The 12,660-nt window shown below is 38.9% G+C and overlaps 3 protein-coding genes across 3 annotated transcripts; 1 reads left to right on the plus strand and 2 right to left on the minus strand.

Annotated features, from left to right (window-relative positions):
• Positions 1-410: 410 nt before the first annotated feature.
• LOC137838198 (auxin response factor 19-like) lies at positions 411-6,328 on the plus strand. The gene is made up of 14 exons (XM_068647453.1): positions 411-793; positions 929-1,038; positions 1,105-1,203; positions 1,273-1,329; positions 1,413-1,568; positions 1,652-1,736; positions 1,824-1,914; positions 2,032-2,196; positions 2,383-2,505; positions 2,797-2,872; positions 3,005-3,143; positions 3,354-5,188; positions 5,309-5,499; positions 5,679-6,328. The coding sequence occupies exons 1-14, from the start codon at positions 736-738 to the stop codon at positions 5,812-5,814; spliced, it is 3,321 nt and encodes a 1,106-aa protein (XP_068503554.1). The 5' UTR covers positions 411-735; the 3' UTR covers positions 5,815-6,328.
• A 476-nt stretch (positions 6,329-6,804) lies between these two features.
• LOC137838200 (FCS-Like Zinc finger 6-like) lies at positions 6,805-7,794 on the minus strand. The gene is made up of 2 exons (XM_068647455.1): positions 7,452-7,794; positions 6,805-7,190 (listed from the first exon to the last, which is right to left on the minus strand). The coding sequence occupies exons 1-2, from the start codon at positions 7,742-7,744 to the stop codon at positions 7,016-7,018; spliced, it is 468 nt and encodes a 155-aa protein (XP_068503556.1). The 5' UTR covers positions 7,745-7,794; the 3' UTR covers positions 6,805-7,015.
• A 792-nt stretch (positions 7,795-8,586) lies between these two features.
• Positions 8,587-12,141, minus strand: LOC137838199 (U-box domain-containing protein 52-like). Its single transcript, XM_068647454.1, has 9 exons — positions 11,930-12,141; positions 11,649-11,731; positions 11,438-11,559; positions 11,041-11,303; positions 10,869-10,920; positions 10,502-10,778; positions 9,943-10,416; positions 9,082-9,861; positions 8,587-9,005 (listed from the first exon to the last, which is right to left on the minus strand). Exons 1-9 carry the CDS (start codon positions 12,093-12,095, stop codon positions 8,931-8,933), a joined length of 2,292 nt encoding a protein of 763 aa, XP_068503555.1. The 5' UTR covers positions 12,096-12,141; the 3' UTR covers positions 8,587-8,930.
• Positions 12,142-12,660: the final 519 nt, after the last annotated feature.

Below are 12,660 nucleotides of genomic sequence, written 5' to 3' on the forward strand. Positions count from 1 at the left end.
GACATTGACCTAACAAACAAGACTTTAAAGAGTGTGCACTGCCAGATGTTATTGTAATAAATTATTAATTATTAATGGCTACTAATTATGAGGCTCATAATTAATATCTATTTTTGAGACAAAGACCAAGTTTCATATTAGAAGTACCAAACAAGAAGATTTCATAATTAAAACTAAGAGTTTTATTGCAGTTTCCTTTGCTTTATATTTTATCATTAAAATGCCAACTATCACATTCTTTTAATTAAATGCGTTTTTATTGGTAGTTAGTTAGTTTATTAATAATGATTAAGCGAATTAAACAGTTTTATTCTCTTTTTCAATTTTTTTTAATCTGAGGAAATAAAAAAATAAGAAAATAAAAAAGTAATTATTAGTGTTATGCTTAAGAAAGTCAACTGAAGTTAAGTGAGAGAGAGATAGCGCGTCTAATGGGATGCTCCATTGGTCAGCCATTTGGGATTGCAGAAAACAAAACACAAACAAAGAAAGAGAAAGAGAAACCAAACCAAAGCTAAGGTTGTGCCTATGTTTGTGTCTGGGCATTGTAGGGGAACTTTGGGGGCAGCACAACCAAATTCACCATCGCTCTCTCTCTCTTTCTCTCTCTCTCACACACACACACTCATCGCTTTCACAATCCAACATTCTTCTTCCATTCTATTCTCTTCCAACACAACACCACATCCATGAATTGCTATTGACACATACATATTCATTCAACAAGGATTCCCGATGAAGACGCATCCGCCGCAGCCAGAGGGTGGCTCCGCCGCGCCCAATCCCACCCAAGGTTTCTCTCTTTCTCTCTCTCTCTCTCTCTCTCTCTCTGTCTGTTTGTTTCTGCAACGAAACGAGGCAAAACAGAACAACTCAAGTGTCTGTTGTTACTTTGGTTTCTTCCTGATAACGATGAGTTTGGTTGCAGAGAAGAGGAGCATAAACCCGGAGCTGTGGCAAGCTTGTGCAGGGCCTTTGGTGAATCTTCCTCCCTCCGCCACACACGTCATATACTTCCCTCAGGGTCACAGCGAACAGGTACACCCTATCGTTCTCTCTCTCTATTTCTAGACCCTCGCTGTTCCTCATCCTTGTCTTCTTCAGGTTGCTGCATCGCTCAAGAAAGATGTCGACTCGCAAATTCCGAACTATCCCAATCTCCCCTCCAAGTTGCTCTGTCTCCTTCACAATCTCACTTTGCATGTATGTCCCTCTCTTTCTCTTTCCCTTTTCTTCGCTTTCCCTTTTTCTCATTGATTTCTCCATTTTCAGGCTGATCCCGAAACAGATGAAGTATACGCTCAGATGACTCTTCAACCAGTTCCTTCTGTAATCATTTACTCCTCATTCACTCCATGCTTCTTCTCTTCTCTTCTCTTCCACACTCTCCTAATCATCTCTTCGCATTGCAGTTCGACAAGGATGCTCTGCTGAGGTCAGATCTTGCTCTCAAGTCCACCAAGCCACAACCCGACTTCTTCTGTAAACAGCTCACCGCAAGTGACACCAGCACTCACGGAGGTTTCTCTGTGCCCCGTCGTGCCGCCGAGAAGATTTTCCCTCATCTTGTACTCCCCACTTGCTTTTTCCAACCTCTTCATCACTACTTCTTCACCCTTTCTTCATCTCATTCCATTCCCTTTCCCTGTAGGATTACTCTATGCAACCCCCTGCGCAAGAACTCGTCGCCAGGGATTTGCACGACAATGTTTGGACATTCCGCCACATATACCGTGGTATGTATGCTTCACACTCCACTCGCTTATCCTCTTATTTCTGTGTCCCCTTCAGATAAATCTCATATCATCATGCTCCTTCGCCAGGACAACCAAAGCGTCACTTGCTTACCACTGGATGGAGTCTATTTGTCAGTGGAAAGAGGCTTTTTGCCGGAGACTCTGTTTTGTTTATAAGGTCGGGGTTGTAAATTCAGGCCTCTTCCACATTTCAAATTTCTCTGCAAATATGATCCTTTTAAGCAAACAACTTATTTTTTTCACATTCATCATTTTTAGTGTTTCTGTCTCGCAGAGATGAAAAGCAGCAGCTTCTTTTGGGTATCAGACGAGCTAACAGGCAACCCACCAATATATCTTCGTCAGTACTATCGAGTGATAGTATGCACATTGGAATTCTTGCTGCAGCGGCTCATGCAGCCGCAAACAATAGCCCCTTCACCGTCTTTTATAATCCTAGGTGATGCATTTTTAACATCCTTTGTTTTCATTTCACAGTATTTATATCAATGTATAATTTCTTTGATTTCCACTTTCCTTACTTGTCTGTCTAATCAGATTTCAAAGGCATAGATTAACTATTTTGTCTTGAGTCCCTTCTTCTCAATTGTAAAGTTTTGAACTTGTGTGTTTCTTTTGCTTGCAGGGCTAGTCCCTCAGAATTTGTTATTCCTTTAGCCAAGTACTACAAGTCCGTGTACAGCCACCAACCATCACTTGGCATGCGTTTTCGAATGATGTTTGAAACTGAAGACTCGGGAACTAGGAGGTGCGCCACTTTAATTAAGTCCATATATGAAAGCTTTTACCTTAAATGTGTAAATGATCAAGTTGAAAGCAATGTCTTCATGAAGTAAACATGGAAACATGGTTTTCAAATATCATGATTGAGAGATGTAATTAGTTTGTGCTTGAATAACTGTTTATTTCTCAATCCAGATTAATTAGAATTGACAACTTATGTAGCATTGAAGCAGGAGATACTTTGCTGAAAATAGATATTATGCTTGGAAATGGTTGACAATAAAAAGTTGAATTAATCAATTCAATTGTATTGCAGATATATGGGTACAATTACAGGTATCAGTGATCTGGATCCTGTGCGATGGAAAAATTCTCAATGGCGAAATTTGCAGGTACCATTACCAACATCCTTTAACATTTCACTGAATCTAAATTCCCCCCAGGAGATTCATATTTTCGTATTGTCTTTCCTTTCTTTAATCTGTGTAAGTAATGGTTGTTTAGTTTTACATATCATTGGTCAGGTTGGTTGGGATGAGTCAACTGCTGGAGAAAAGCGTAGCAGGGTCTCTATCTGGGAAATTGAACCAGTAACTGCTCCATTTTTCCTCTGCCCACCTCCATTCTTTAGATCCAAGAGGCCAAGACAACCTGGAATGCCGGGTAAATAGTTATATTTCATACCCTTTAGATGCAAAATTGAAATGTATGGGTTCCTCTAAACCACATCGTCGAGATTCAGAATTGATTATTCATTCTTGAGCTTCTCACTTGCTTTCATTTTAACAAATTTCTGAAGGGAGGAAAATTTGAATTTGGTTGGATGATTGGAAATATATAGTTCATTGGGCATACTTTTGTTTGCTTTTGCAGATGATGAATTATCTGATTTTGATAACATTTTCAAGCGGACAATGCCTTGGCTTGGTGATGATATGTGCATGAAGGATCCCCAAGGTCTCCCTGGTCTGAGCTTAGCTCAATGGATGAACATGCAGCAAAATCCGGCACTGGCTAGCTCGTTGCAGCCAAATTTTGCACCTTCTTTATCCGGATCTATTTTGCAAAATATTCCTGGGGCTGATATATCTCGGCAGCTGGGATTTTCTGCTCCACAAATTTCTCCGTCAAACAATGTAGCCTTCAATACTCAGAGACTACTTCAGACTGCTCAACAGCTGGATCACCTTCAGAAGCTACCATCTACATCTAGCACATTGGGAACAGTCCTGCCACCACAGCAACAGTTGGGTGATATCACTCAACAATCAAGGCAAAACTTGGCAAATCAAACTATGCCACAGGGTCAAGTTCAGGCCCAACTCTTGCATCCCCAAAACATTGTCCAAACCAACAATATTCAACAGCAGCAACCATCCATTCAAAACCATCAAATGCATAGAAGCCTCTCTCAGAATCCATCACAGCAGCAGACAATTATAGGTCAGAGTCCTATCCCTGATCATCTTCAACAATTACAGATGTCTGACAATCAGATTCAGTTGCACTTGTTACAAAAGTTTCAACAACAACAACAAAAACAAACGCACTTGGCACAGCAAACAGTGTTGCAGCAGCCTACTCAACTTACTCAAATCCAGGATCAGCAGAGACAGATTTTAGATAAGACACATAACTTGTCTAGAGCAGTAACACCTGGTCAAGTTCTGGAAATTCCTCCTTTGCTTAAAAATTCACTGCCTGAGGCTAATTCTATCTCTAATCAGATCACAAAGGCTAATTTCCAGAACAATATTCAATTCCCTCAGCAGCCCAAGCTTCAACAGCAGCAACCCGGCTTGCTGTCTGAAATGTCTGGCCACATGGCACTTCTCCCTACCCATACAACTAACCAACTTTCTGCTGCCGGAAGTAGTATACTGAATGGAGCAGCTGGGGCAGGGCAATCTGTAATTACTGATGATATTCCATCTTGCTCCACCTCACCTTCTACAAATAACTGTGCCAGTGCACTTGCACCGTTGATAAATTCTCGATTGCAGAGAAACACAATAGTAGGGGATGACATGGCTCAGTCTGCTTCAACAATCTTGAGTTCAAGTGCGTTAGAAACTATGTCATCAAATGCAAACTTGTTGAAAGATTTACAGCCAAAGTGTGATGTTAAACCTTCTCTGAATATTTCTAAAAATCAGAATCAAGGGCATTTTGGCCTTCAGTCATACTTGAATGGTAGTGCTGCCCATACTGATTGTTTGGACACATCATCTTCTACAACATCAGTCTGCCTTTCTCAGAGTGACGCTCATATGCATCAGAATAATAATCCATTAGCTTATAATCCACATTCTATGTTGTTTAGAGACAATAGTCAAGATGGGGAAGTTCAGGCAGATGCTAGGGGCAATATTCCATATGCCAACAACATGGATAGCCAAATGGGAATGCAACTGAATCCAGATTCCCTTTTAACCAAGGGCACATTGGGGTTGGGGAAGGATTTGTCTAATAATTTCTCTTCAGAAGGTCTGCTTGGTAATTATGAAAATAACAGAGATGCTCAGCAGGAGCTTTCATCTTCAATGGTTTCACAGACATTTGGAGTCCCTGATATGGCCTTCAATTCAATTGATTCCACAATAGATGATAGTAGCTTCTTGAATAGGGGTACATGGGCTCCACCACCAGCACCGCCTCCGCCACCTCTGCCACCAACACAGTTTCAGCGGATGAGGACATATACCAAGGTTTATTTATGGTTATTTTAATAATACAGTTTCAGGGGGATGAGGATATATGTCTTGAAGGTATGTGTGTATGCTTTTTTCTGTTGTTCTAAATGACCTTTTCTTCTTTTGGCCTTTCAGGTATATAAACGTGGAGCTGTGGGAAGGTCCATAGACATAACACGGTATTCAGGTTATGAGGAGCTGAAACAGGATCTAGCTCGTAGATTTGGAATAGAGGGACAGCTGGAGGATCGGCAGAGGATAGGTTGGAAGCTTGTCTATGTAGATCACGAGAGTGATGTTCTACTGGTGGGAGATGACCCTTGGGAGTAAGTCCAATTGTTCCCTTTTCTCATTGGTTTGTGTTTTTGCATGTGCATATTCCTTCCTGCCAAGCCATAATGTTTCTTAGCTCCAAGAGGAAAGGCAAATAATCCATCATATTTTAGGATGGAAAAGATAAAAATTTTAGATTTGGTATCCTAATGGTTTGTGATGGGTATTTCAGGGAGTTTGTGAACTGTGTCCGCTGTATTAAGATACTTTCTCCTCAAGAAGTGCAACAAATGAGCTTGGATGGAGATTTTGGCAATGGAGGCCTTCCAAATCAAGCGTGTAGCAGCTCTGATGGAGGGAATACTTAGATGAGAGTCCAATAGTACACTAACAATTCTTGCATATTGGTAACTTAGATTATTTCTGGAGATACATAATTCTCCTACACAAGTTGTTGGAAGCAATGTTTTGCAGTTTGAAAGGAGAAGTTCCAGCTCTGTTCTGGACATGCAAAATGTTGCTAGAGCTACAAATTGAATTAAGTTATTGAGGCCATAGATGATAGATGTGTTGTTGTAAGTTGGCAAATTCTGTGTATTGTAGAAAGAAAGGTTTGGTATTAGGCAATGGTTTTGAATGTACAAAGTTGAAGGTTTATTGGGCCTCTAGGAGGAATTGCTTTGTAAACGGTAGGCATCTAGATTTTGAGGAAGCTTTCACCATCTTCCATTCTTCGAGGCACTCTTCTACTACACAAACTTCAATTCTTGTAAGCTCAAGTAGATACTGTTGCTTTGTTTCCTTCAACCGTAAGGACTAAAAATGGTTCAGACTTATGTAAAGAAGTTCAATCAATTGCAATTCTTTACGTTTTATTTTTAACTATATAAATTCTGAATTTTGTTTATTTCCCCCAAGAATCAAATTTTATATATTATCCAACTTCATTTTCTAATCTATATTCAAGGTAGACGATGAAGACAAATTAGACACCTCAATAATTAGTTTACTAAGTATAGACTACTTTGCTTTTGTCAATGTTTGATTACTACTACCTTATCATGAGAAAACATGACACATGTTGTTTTTAGTTTCTTCGTACTTTCAGTGTAAAAATTTATATTACTAAAAATTATAATTAATATAAATTTTGAACTAAAAGAAAAATCATCAAACTTATTATCTTGATTGAAAGAGTATAAAAGTGATATGCAGAGTTGAAATGAAATAGAAAGAATCCAGTGAAATTGAAAGACACATGTTTGGTGAATTCGGCATACACTGAAGAAGATAAATCCAAAAAATGTGGACGATAATGCAGAGTTGAAAAGGACATGGGAGAAATCACTAGGGGAATATACTTGTAAGTTTTATAATATTCCATTGGATATGAAACAATTGCTTCGATTTTCGTGGCAATAGCTCAGCTTAGCTTAGCTCATAAGGCATTTATTGAGGTTGATAGTGCTAATTCTTAATTTCATCTTTGAATCACACATACACAGTAGTAGCAGTATGTAATAAAATAAAGCAGCATGATGCATTATAATGGTTTGTTCGTTGGTTGGTTCATGCTGCAAGAATAGGCACAGACACAGTAGATGAGGTGGGTCTGAGGGCATTATTGTGCTGTAGAATTGGTTTGATGAGAGAAGTGTAGTAGTAATCATAGTTGTCTTGGTGATGTTCATAGTTTGTAATGTGAGTCTCACGGCATTCTGCACTACAAAATGCTTTCTCCCCTCTGCATTAAGACATTAGTCCTTAGTATCTTATTTTATGATATGTTATCAAATACAAGTCCAATTCAATTATTACAGACTTAATCACAAAATCAGGCCACTAAACCAGAAGTCATTAATTGGTTCAGAAGATAATTAAAACTGCTGTATCTACAATTAGAAACAAAAGCAAAAGTCTAATAGAGGAAAATGGTAAGAAGAAAAGAACTCAGATTCTGCAAAAAAATGTGTTTATACTGCATAGAGTCATGTGGTATTAGAACCTGTAAATGAAGATGTCGACCCCATGAAGATGTTTGTGGCAAAGGTTGCAGGAATTGAGAAAATGAGGGGTGGGAAACAAAAATTGGGTTCCAGTGTTGAGAGGGGAAGCATGGAAAAGGCCATAGATTGTGGTTCCACGAAAGTTGGCAGCAGGTTTAGCAGAGGAAACAACATCAGAAAAGTTGCTGATGTTCATGGCTGCTACTATTCCAAGCCCAACAACCCCTCTCTCCAAAATCATCCTATTCCTGTTCCTTGATGATTTGTTGGATTTAGACTTAGAATTCTCCATTAATTCTCAATGATATTCAAGTGCAAAGTACAGCAGAAAGAGTTAGAAGCATTGGGATATATAATGTTATTATTGTTTATGGACTAAGACAGTCCTAATGCATATAAATTTTTAATTTTCCTAATTTTCTTTGAAGTTATGAAACTTATTGGTGAAAATGATCTAAGGATATCATTTTCCAAAATTGAATAGATGGTACGTGCCTTTATCCCAGCTCTACGTATTTCAAAAAAAATATCAAACACGCTAATCGATCGATTAAGACACTATATTTATAAAAAAAAACTTGTGTTTTCTACGCCACCACTGTCTATTTTTCAATAAATACACACAAAAAAAACAATAATGACGAATAAATAATTAATTTTTAATTTATTTACTGACTAAGTAAATAATACTGTTTATTTTATATATTAATACCATTTACTCCCAGATTAATACATTTACACCCAGATCATTTATATCGAAACTAACCATACATAGAATTAAAGTAGTACTTTTGTATTGAGTTTTGTACTTGTTTTTTAAATGGTACGTGTGTATCGGTATTTGATACTAGTATTAGATATTGACATTTATAACAAGGATTAGATAAGTGTCTAACACCACCGTTCTAACATAATTTTAAAAAAAAAAAATACATTAGTTTTTTAAAACTAAAACTTATAAATTTTTATATTATGATTAAAATTAAGGAACCAATCATTTTAACTATTAAAAAACATATTTCTAGTTAATTTATATAATTCATAATTATAAAATTATATAATACATAGTCTAGTAGATTATAGGTATTTTCGTGTGTATGTCACTATATATAAAGTGAAGGAGTGAGTCGAAAGAGAGTTGCAAATATGGGTGTCCTTGTATTATTTGGTTGAGTAAAACAATATGTATGTTCAGAAACAAAGACAAGGTATATTAATGAAGTCCCGGGGATTGTGTTTGTTCTTCACATAAACTTGTGTCGTGGAACAGAACGAAGGATTGCAACATTTTCTCCAAGGATGTTCTCACGTTGTTGAATCAGTGAGTGTTGTGAATGATCTATGATATGAAAAGGACGATTGAGTGTCGTGAATGATGCTCATGCTGCCTCATATCATGTCGGTTCCAAGGGTTGAGGAGTCACAGAAAAGCGTTGGAGCTACGTGTGAGCATGAATACTTTCCCCCTAAATAACTCATTACATTCTCCCCACTGATGATGAACTTGAACGGCTTTCATATCCTGAGAACCCAGACAACGTTTCACTCGTCTCCTGCAATTCAAAACATGTTCATTCAGTATTGAGATTATTTTTATCATGTTTGAGAAGAAAAAGTGGAGTAACTGACAGAAAATGTGGATGAGGAATTACTGGTTCTTGGAAGATACCCTGCACCACCACCACTTCGAAGTCCAAACATCATCATCGGTGACATGCTTTCTTCTGCAAATATCCTGAGCTTGTTGAGCTCAGGCAAGACAACTTTTCCAAGATCAGGCCTATCTTTTCTCCTCATTTCGGCACATCCCAGACAAAGCTTTGCGAAATGCATGGCATGTTCAACAGGCCAGTCCTCAACAGCAGGGTCAAGCATCTCAGCAAAATTTCCCTTCTCGATGGCTCTCCCAACATGATGAGTCAAACCCATCGGAGGCTTCGCCGTCACCAGTTGCAGAAGCATGATCCCCAGAGAGTATATGTCAGATTTGATTCCCAGCATGCCCGTTTGCTGGTACTCCGGGTCGATGTAGCAGAAGGTTCCGGCAGTGGAAGTCATGCGATACTGAGTCACGGTGTCAGCAACCGAAGGAGGCACCAGCCTCGCCAACCCCACGTCGCTGATCTTGCTCACGTAGTTCCGGTCAAGGAGAATGTTGCCCGGTTTCAGATCGCGGTGCACCAGTGGCTCTGGTTTTGTCTGGTGAAGGAAAAGCAGACCTGTTGCTATCTCTGCGGCAATTTGGAACCTTAGCTGCCATGGAAGAGCTGGACGAGAACTTCCCTTCCTGAACAAGCAATCATCCAAGCTTCCATTGGCCATGTACTCATACACAAGACAACCATACTCTGGACATGCCCCCACCAACAGAACCATGTTTGGATGCCTTATGCAACTCAACACTTCTACCTGCATAAACCAAACCAAATTATTATTTCAAAACTTGTTTGTGATATGTTTTTGGTGTTGTTAAAGTGGAAGAAACCATACTTCCTGCTGAAACTGCTCGCGTCCTTGATCTGCATCTGGCTTCAAGACCTTGATGGCGACCTGGGTGCAGTCCAGTTCACCCCTGTAGACTGGACCATAACCTCCTTCGCCGATCTTGACAGAGTCAGAAAACATATTTGTTGCCTTTTCGATTTCCTCAATGCTGTACCTTCTGTACATGGCAGTGCCGAAGCCTTCACTTGGTTTCTTCCTCTCCACGTGGCTCATTCTCTTCTGTGCTTCCAATGCGGCAATTTCTTCTCTGATCCTATTCTGCTCCATCTCCATCAGTCGTGTGGTTGAGGCATCACCCGTTTGCGAATCTTCCAATTTCTTCTGTTCTTCCGCTTTCCAACGTTGAACCTCCATTGCCCTCTGCTTTGCACTCATAGCTTCCTTGCAGGCTGAGTTGTACATATCCATCGTCTGCTTCAGTTCCAGCTTCAGTCTCCTCATCTCCATTTCAACGTCATCCTATAATTATAGACAATCAAAATGTACAACTTTTAATTCGTTTTCTTACACGTACATGCATGCATGCATGCAATCTTGTACGTACCGTGCAGTCTGATAGCCTTGGTTGCGAGGAGGTGAAGGAGTAGTCATCATTGCTATTGTATCCTTGCGAGGACAATGAAGAAGCGAAGCTTCTGGCGTCAGAATCTGACACACACGAATACCTACCCGTGGCCATTCCACTGCTAGCACTGTCCAAATCGTCGTACATTGTTGGGAATATTCGATCAATACTTGGCCTTCCGCTGCTCACAAATGATATGTCAGAATCGGGAAGTTTTGAAGACTCGTATGTTCTGCCAGCCCTTGTGAATGGTGATCTGCATGATCACATGTACCATAAATGGTGAAATGTTATTTCTACAACAACTTATATATTTGACGTGCGTTTAATCTTGATCATAACTTACATGATATCATCATCATCCAACGCCATCTGGCGTGTCCCACTCCCAAATGAAGCTGCAATTTTAAGTAATTCAAATCAATAAGATGAAGTTTTTACCAGTTATATTCTTAATCTCTAGTGAATGTGTGAATGGGGTGATTGGATATGACAAAAAGAAAGAGGAATTGACATACGTCGTGGTGGGTAGGTGCTGCGGGTTGGATGAGCTTCCAACAATCTTTCAGGACTTCGCATCAGTGATTGGTGGCGTGGCTGTGGCTGTGGCTGTGGCTGTTGCTGTGGCTGCAATGGGTTACGTGCTGCGGCAGGTTTAGGAGCCAATGGAGCAGTAGCTGTTTTCACACTTGAGATTTTTCCTTTAGAAATTATATACACAGTGCAGAATGGTGGTGCTGCCTTTGACACAGTGCTTGGAATATCCGTTGTTCTAAATCTTCTGATATATATTCATTTCAACGCATCTGTTAGTTTTGTTACTCCAGAAACGAAAACTAAAACTAAAATTCTCTAGTGTTTTTTAATTTCAAGATTAAGAAGATTGTTAATGATAAAGACAAAATTGTTCTTTACCTAACAAGGCCACCCCTTGATGGCGCCCCAAGTACAAGAAGCTCGATAGAATTCATGACAATGCTTTCTCCTAATGCCTTTGCTATATCCACGTCCTCCAACAACATTTCTCTGCATTGTATCTGTTGGAAATAAACACTTTTAGTATCTTGTTCATGAACAAATAATGCAGTGCACTTCTGAGATATTACAAGTTTTCATGAGAACTAACACTTTTCCTGTTGCAGAAAACTCTAAATGATTCAAATAGTTCCTTGGATTCGTTGTCGCCCACAAGTTCGTTCGCAGAATTCCCTGCACTCAGCCATTCAAGTCAGGAACGAATAAATAAACATGTAACACTTCAGCATAAATAAACTTTTATACAATTTACCGAAAACAGCTAACTAACAAAATATCAACAAAACTACTCTAAAACAAGAAGATAACATGGATTAAACATGGTATAGAAATGTTAAGGTAGCAGTTGAAACTAAAGCTAGAAAATGGAACCTGAAGATGATCTTTGTCTGACATGGATGAGTAAGAGACATTGGTCCTTGGGGAGAAGATTGTCCACTGCCCACTTGGCAGCGTGTTGGCTGGTCTTGTTGTTCTCAATGGCCACAGCCACCACACGTCCTGCACCAAGCTTCTTCTCTGAATTCATCCTCGACATCTTTGATTTCTCGAGGAATGATGTCTCAGAGAATTGATAGGATGTTAGGTTTGAGAAGCAGCATTGTGGTTTCATCACATAAATATAACAATAACAGTTCAGAATTCTGCATGCATTTTTAGCAGATATGCTGTCAGTTGGAAATGGTGTTGCAGATTCGTTTGCAATTTGTTCACAGTTTCCAAAATTAGTGGTTTTTGTGGGAGCTTTAATGCAGGAACCTCCATTTTTGGAATGTACAGTTTGGCTGCAAGGTGTATCTTCTCTCACATATTAAGTGATTAACAATTTTATATAAAATAAGTTATATGAGAAACTTGCAGATTACAATTACTTTCTATTGAGAGGTTTATGGTTATAAATACAAATTTCATGTTAAATTAAGCAACTTAAAAGGAGATTTTGAACTTGTTTGTTTTAAATGACTGGTTCCCCTTATAAATATAACTTTATATGATACATGATATCGATTGCAATTTATATAAATATATTTGGATTTTTTAATAGTTTTTTCAGTTTAAATGCTTCATATATCTTCATTTTTTTTCACCCTTCATTGTCTTTT

This window comes from Phaseolus vulgaris, chromosome 4, assembly GCF_000499845.2.
Source record: "Phaseolus vulgaris cultivar G19833 chromosome 4, P. vulgaris v2.0, whole genome shotgun sequence".
Classification (NCBI taxonomy): Eukaryota; Viridiplantae; Streptophyta; class Magnoliopsida; order Fabales; family Fabaceae; genus Phaseolus; species Phaseolus vulgaris.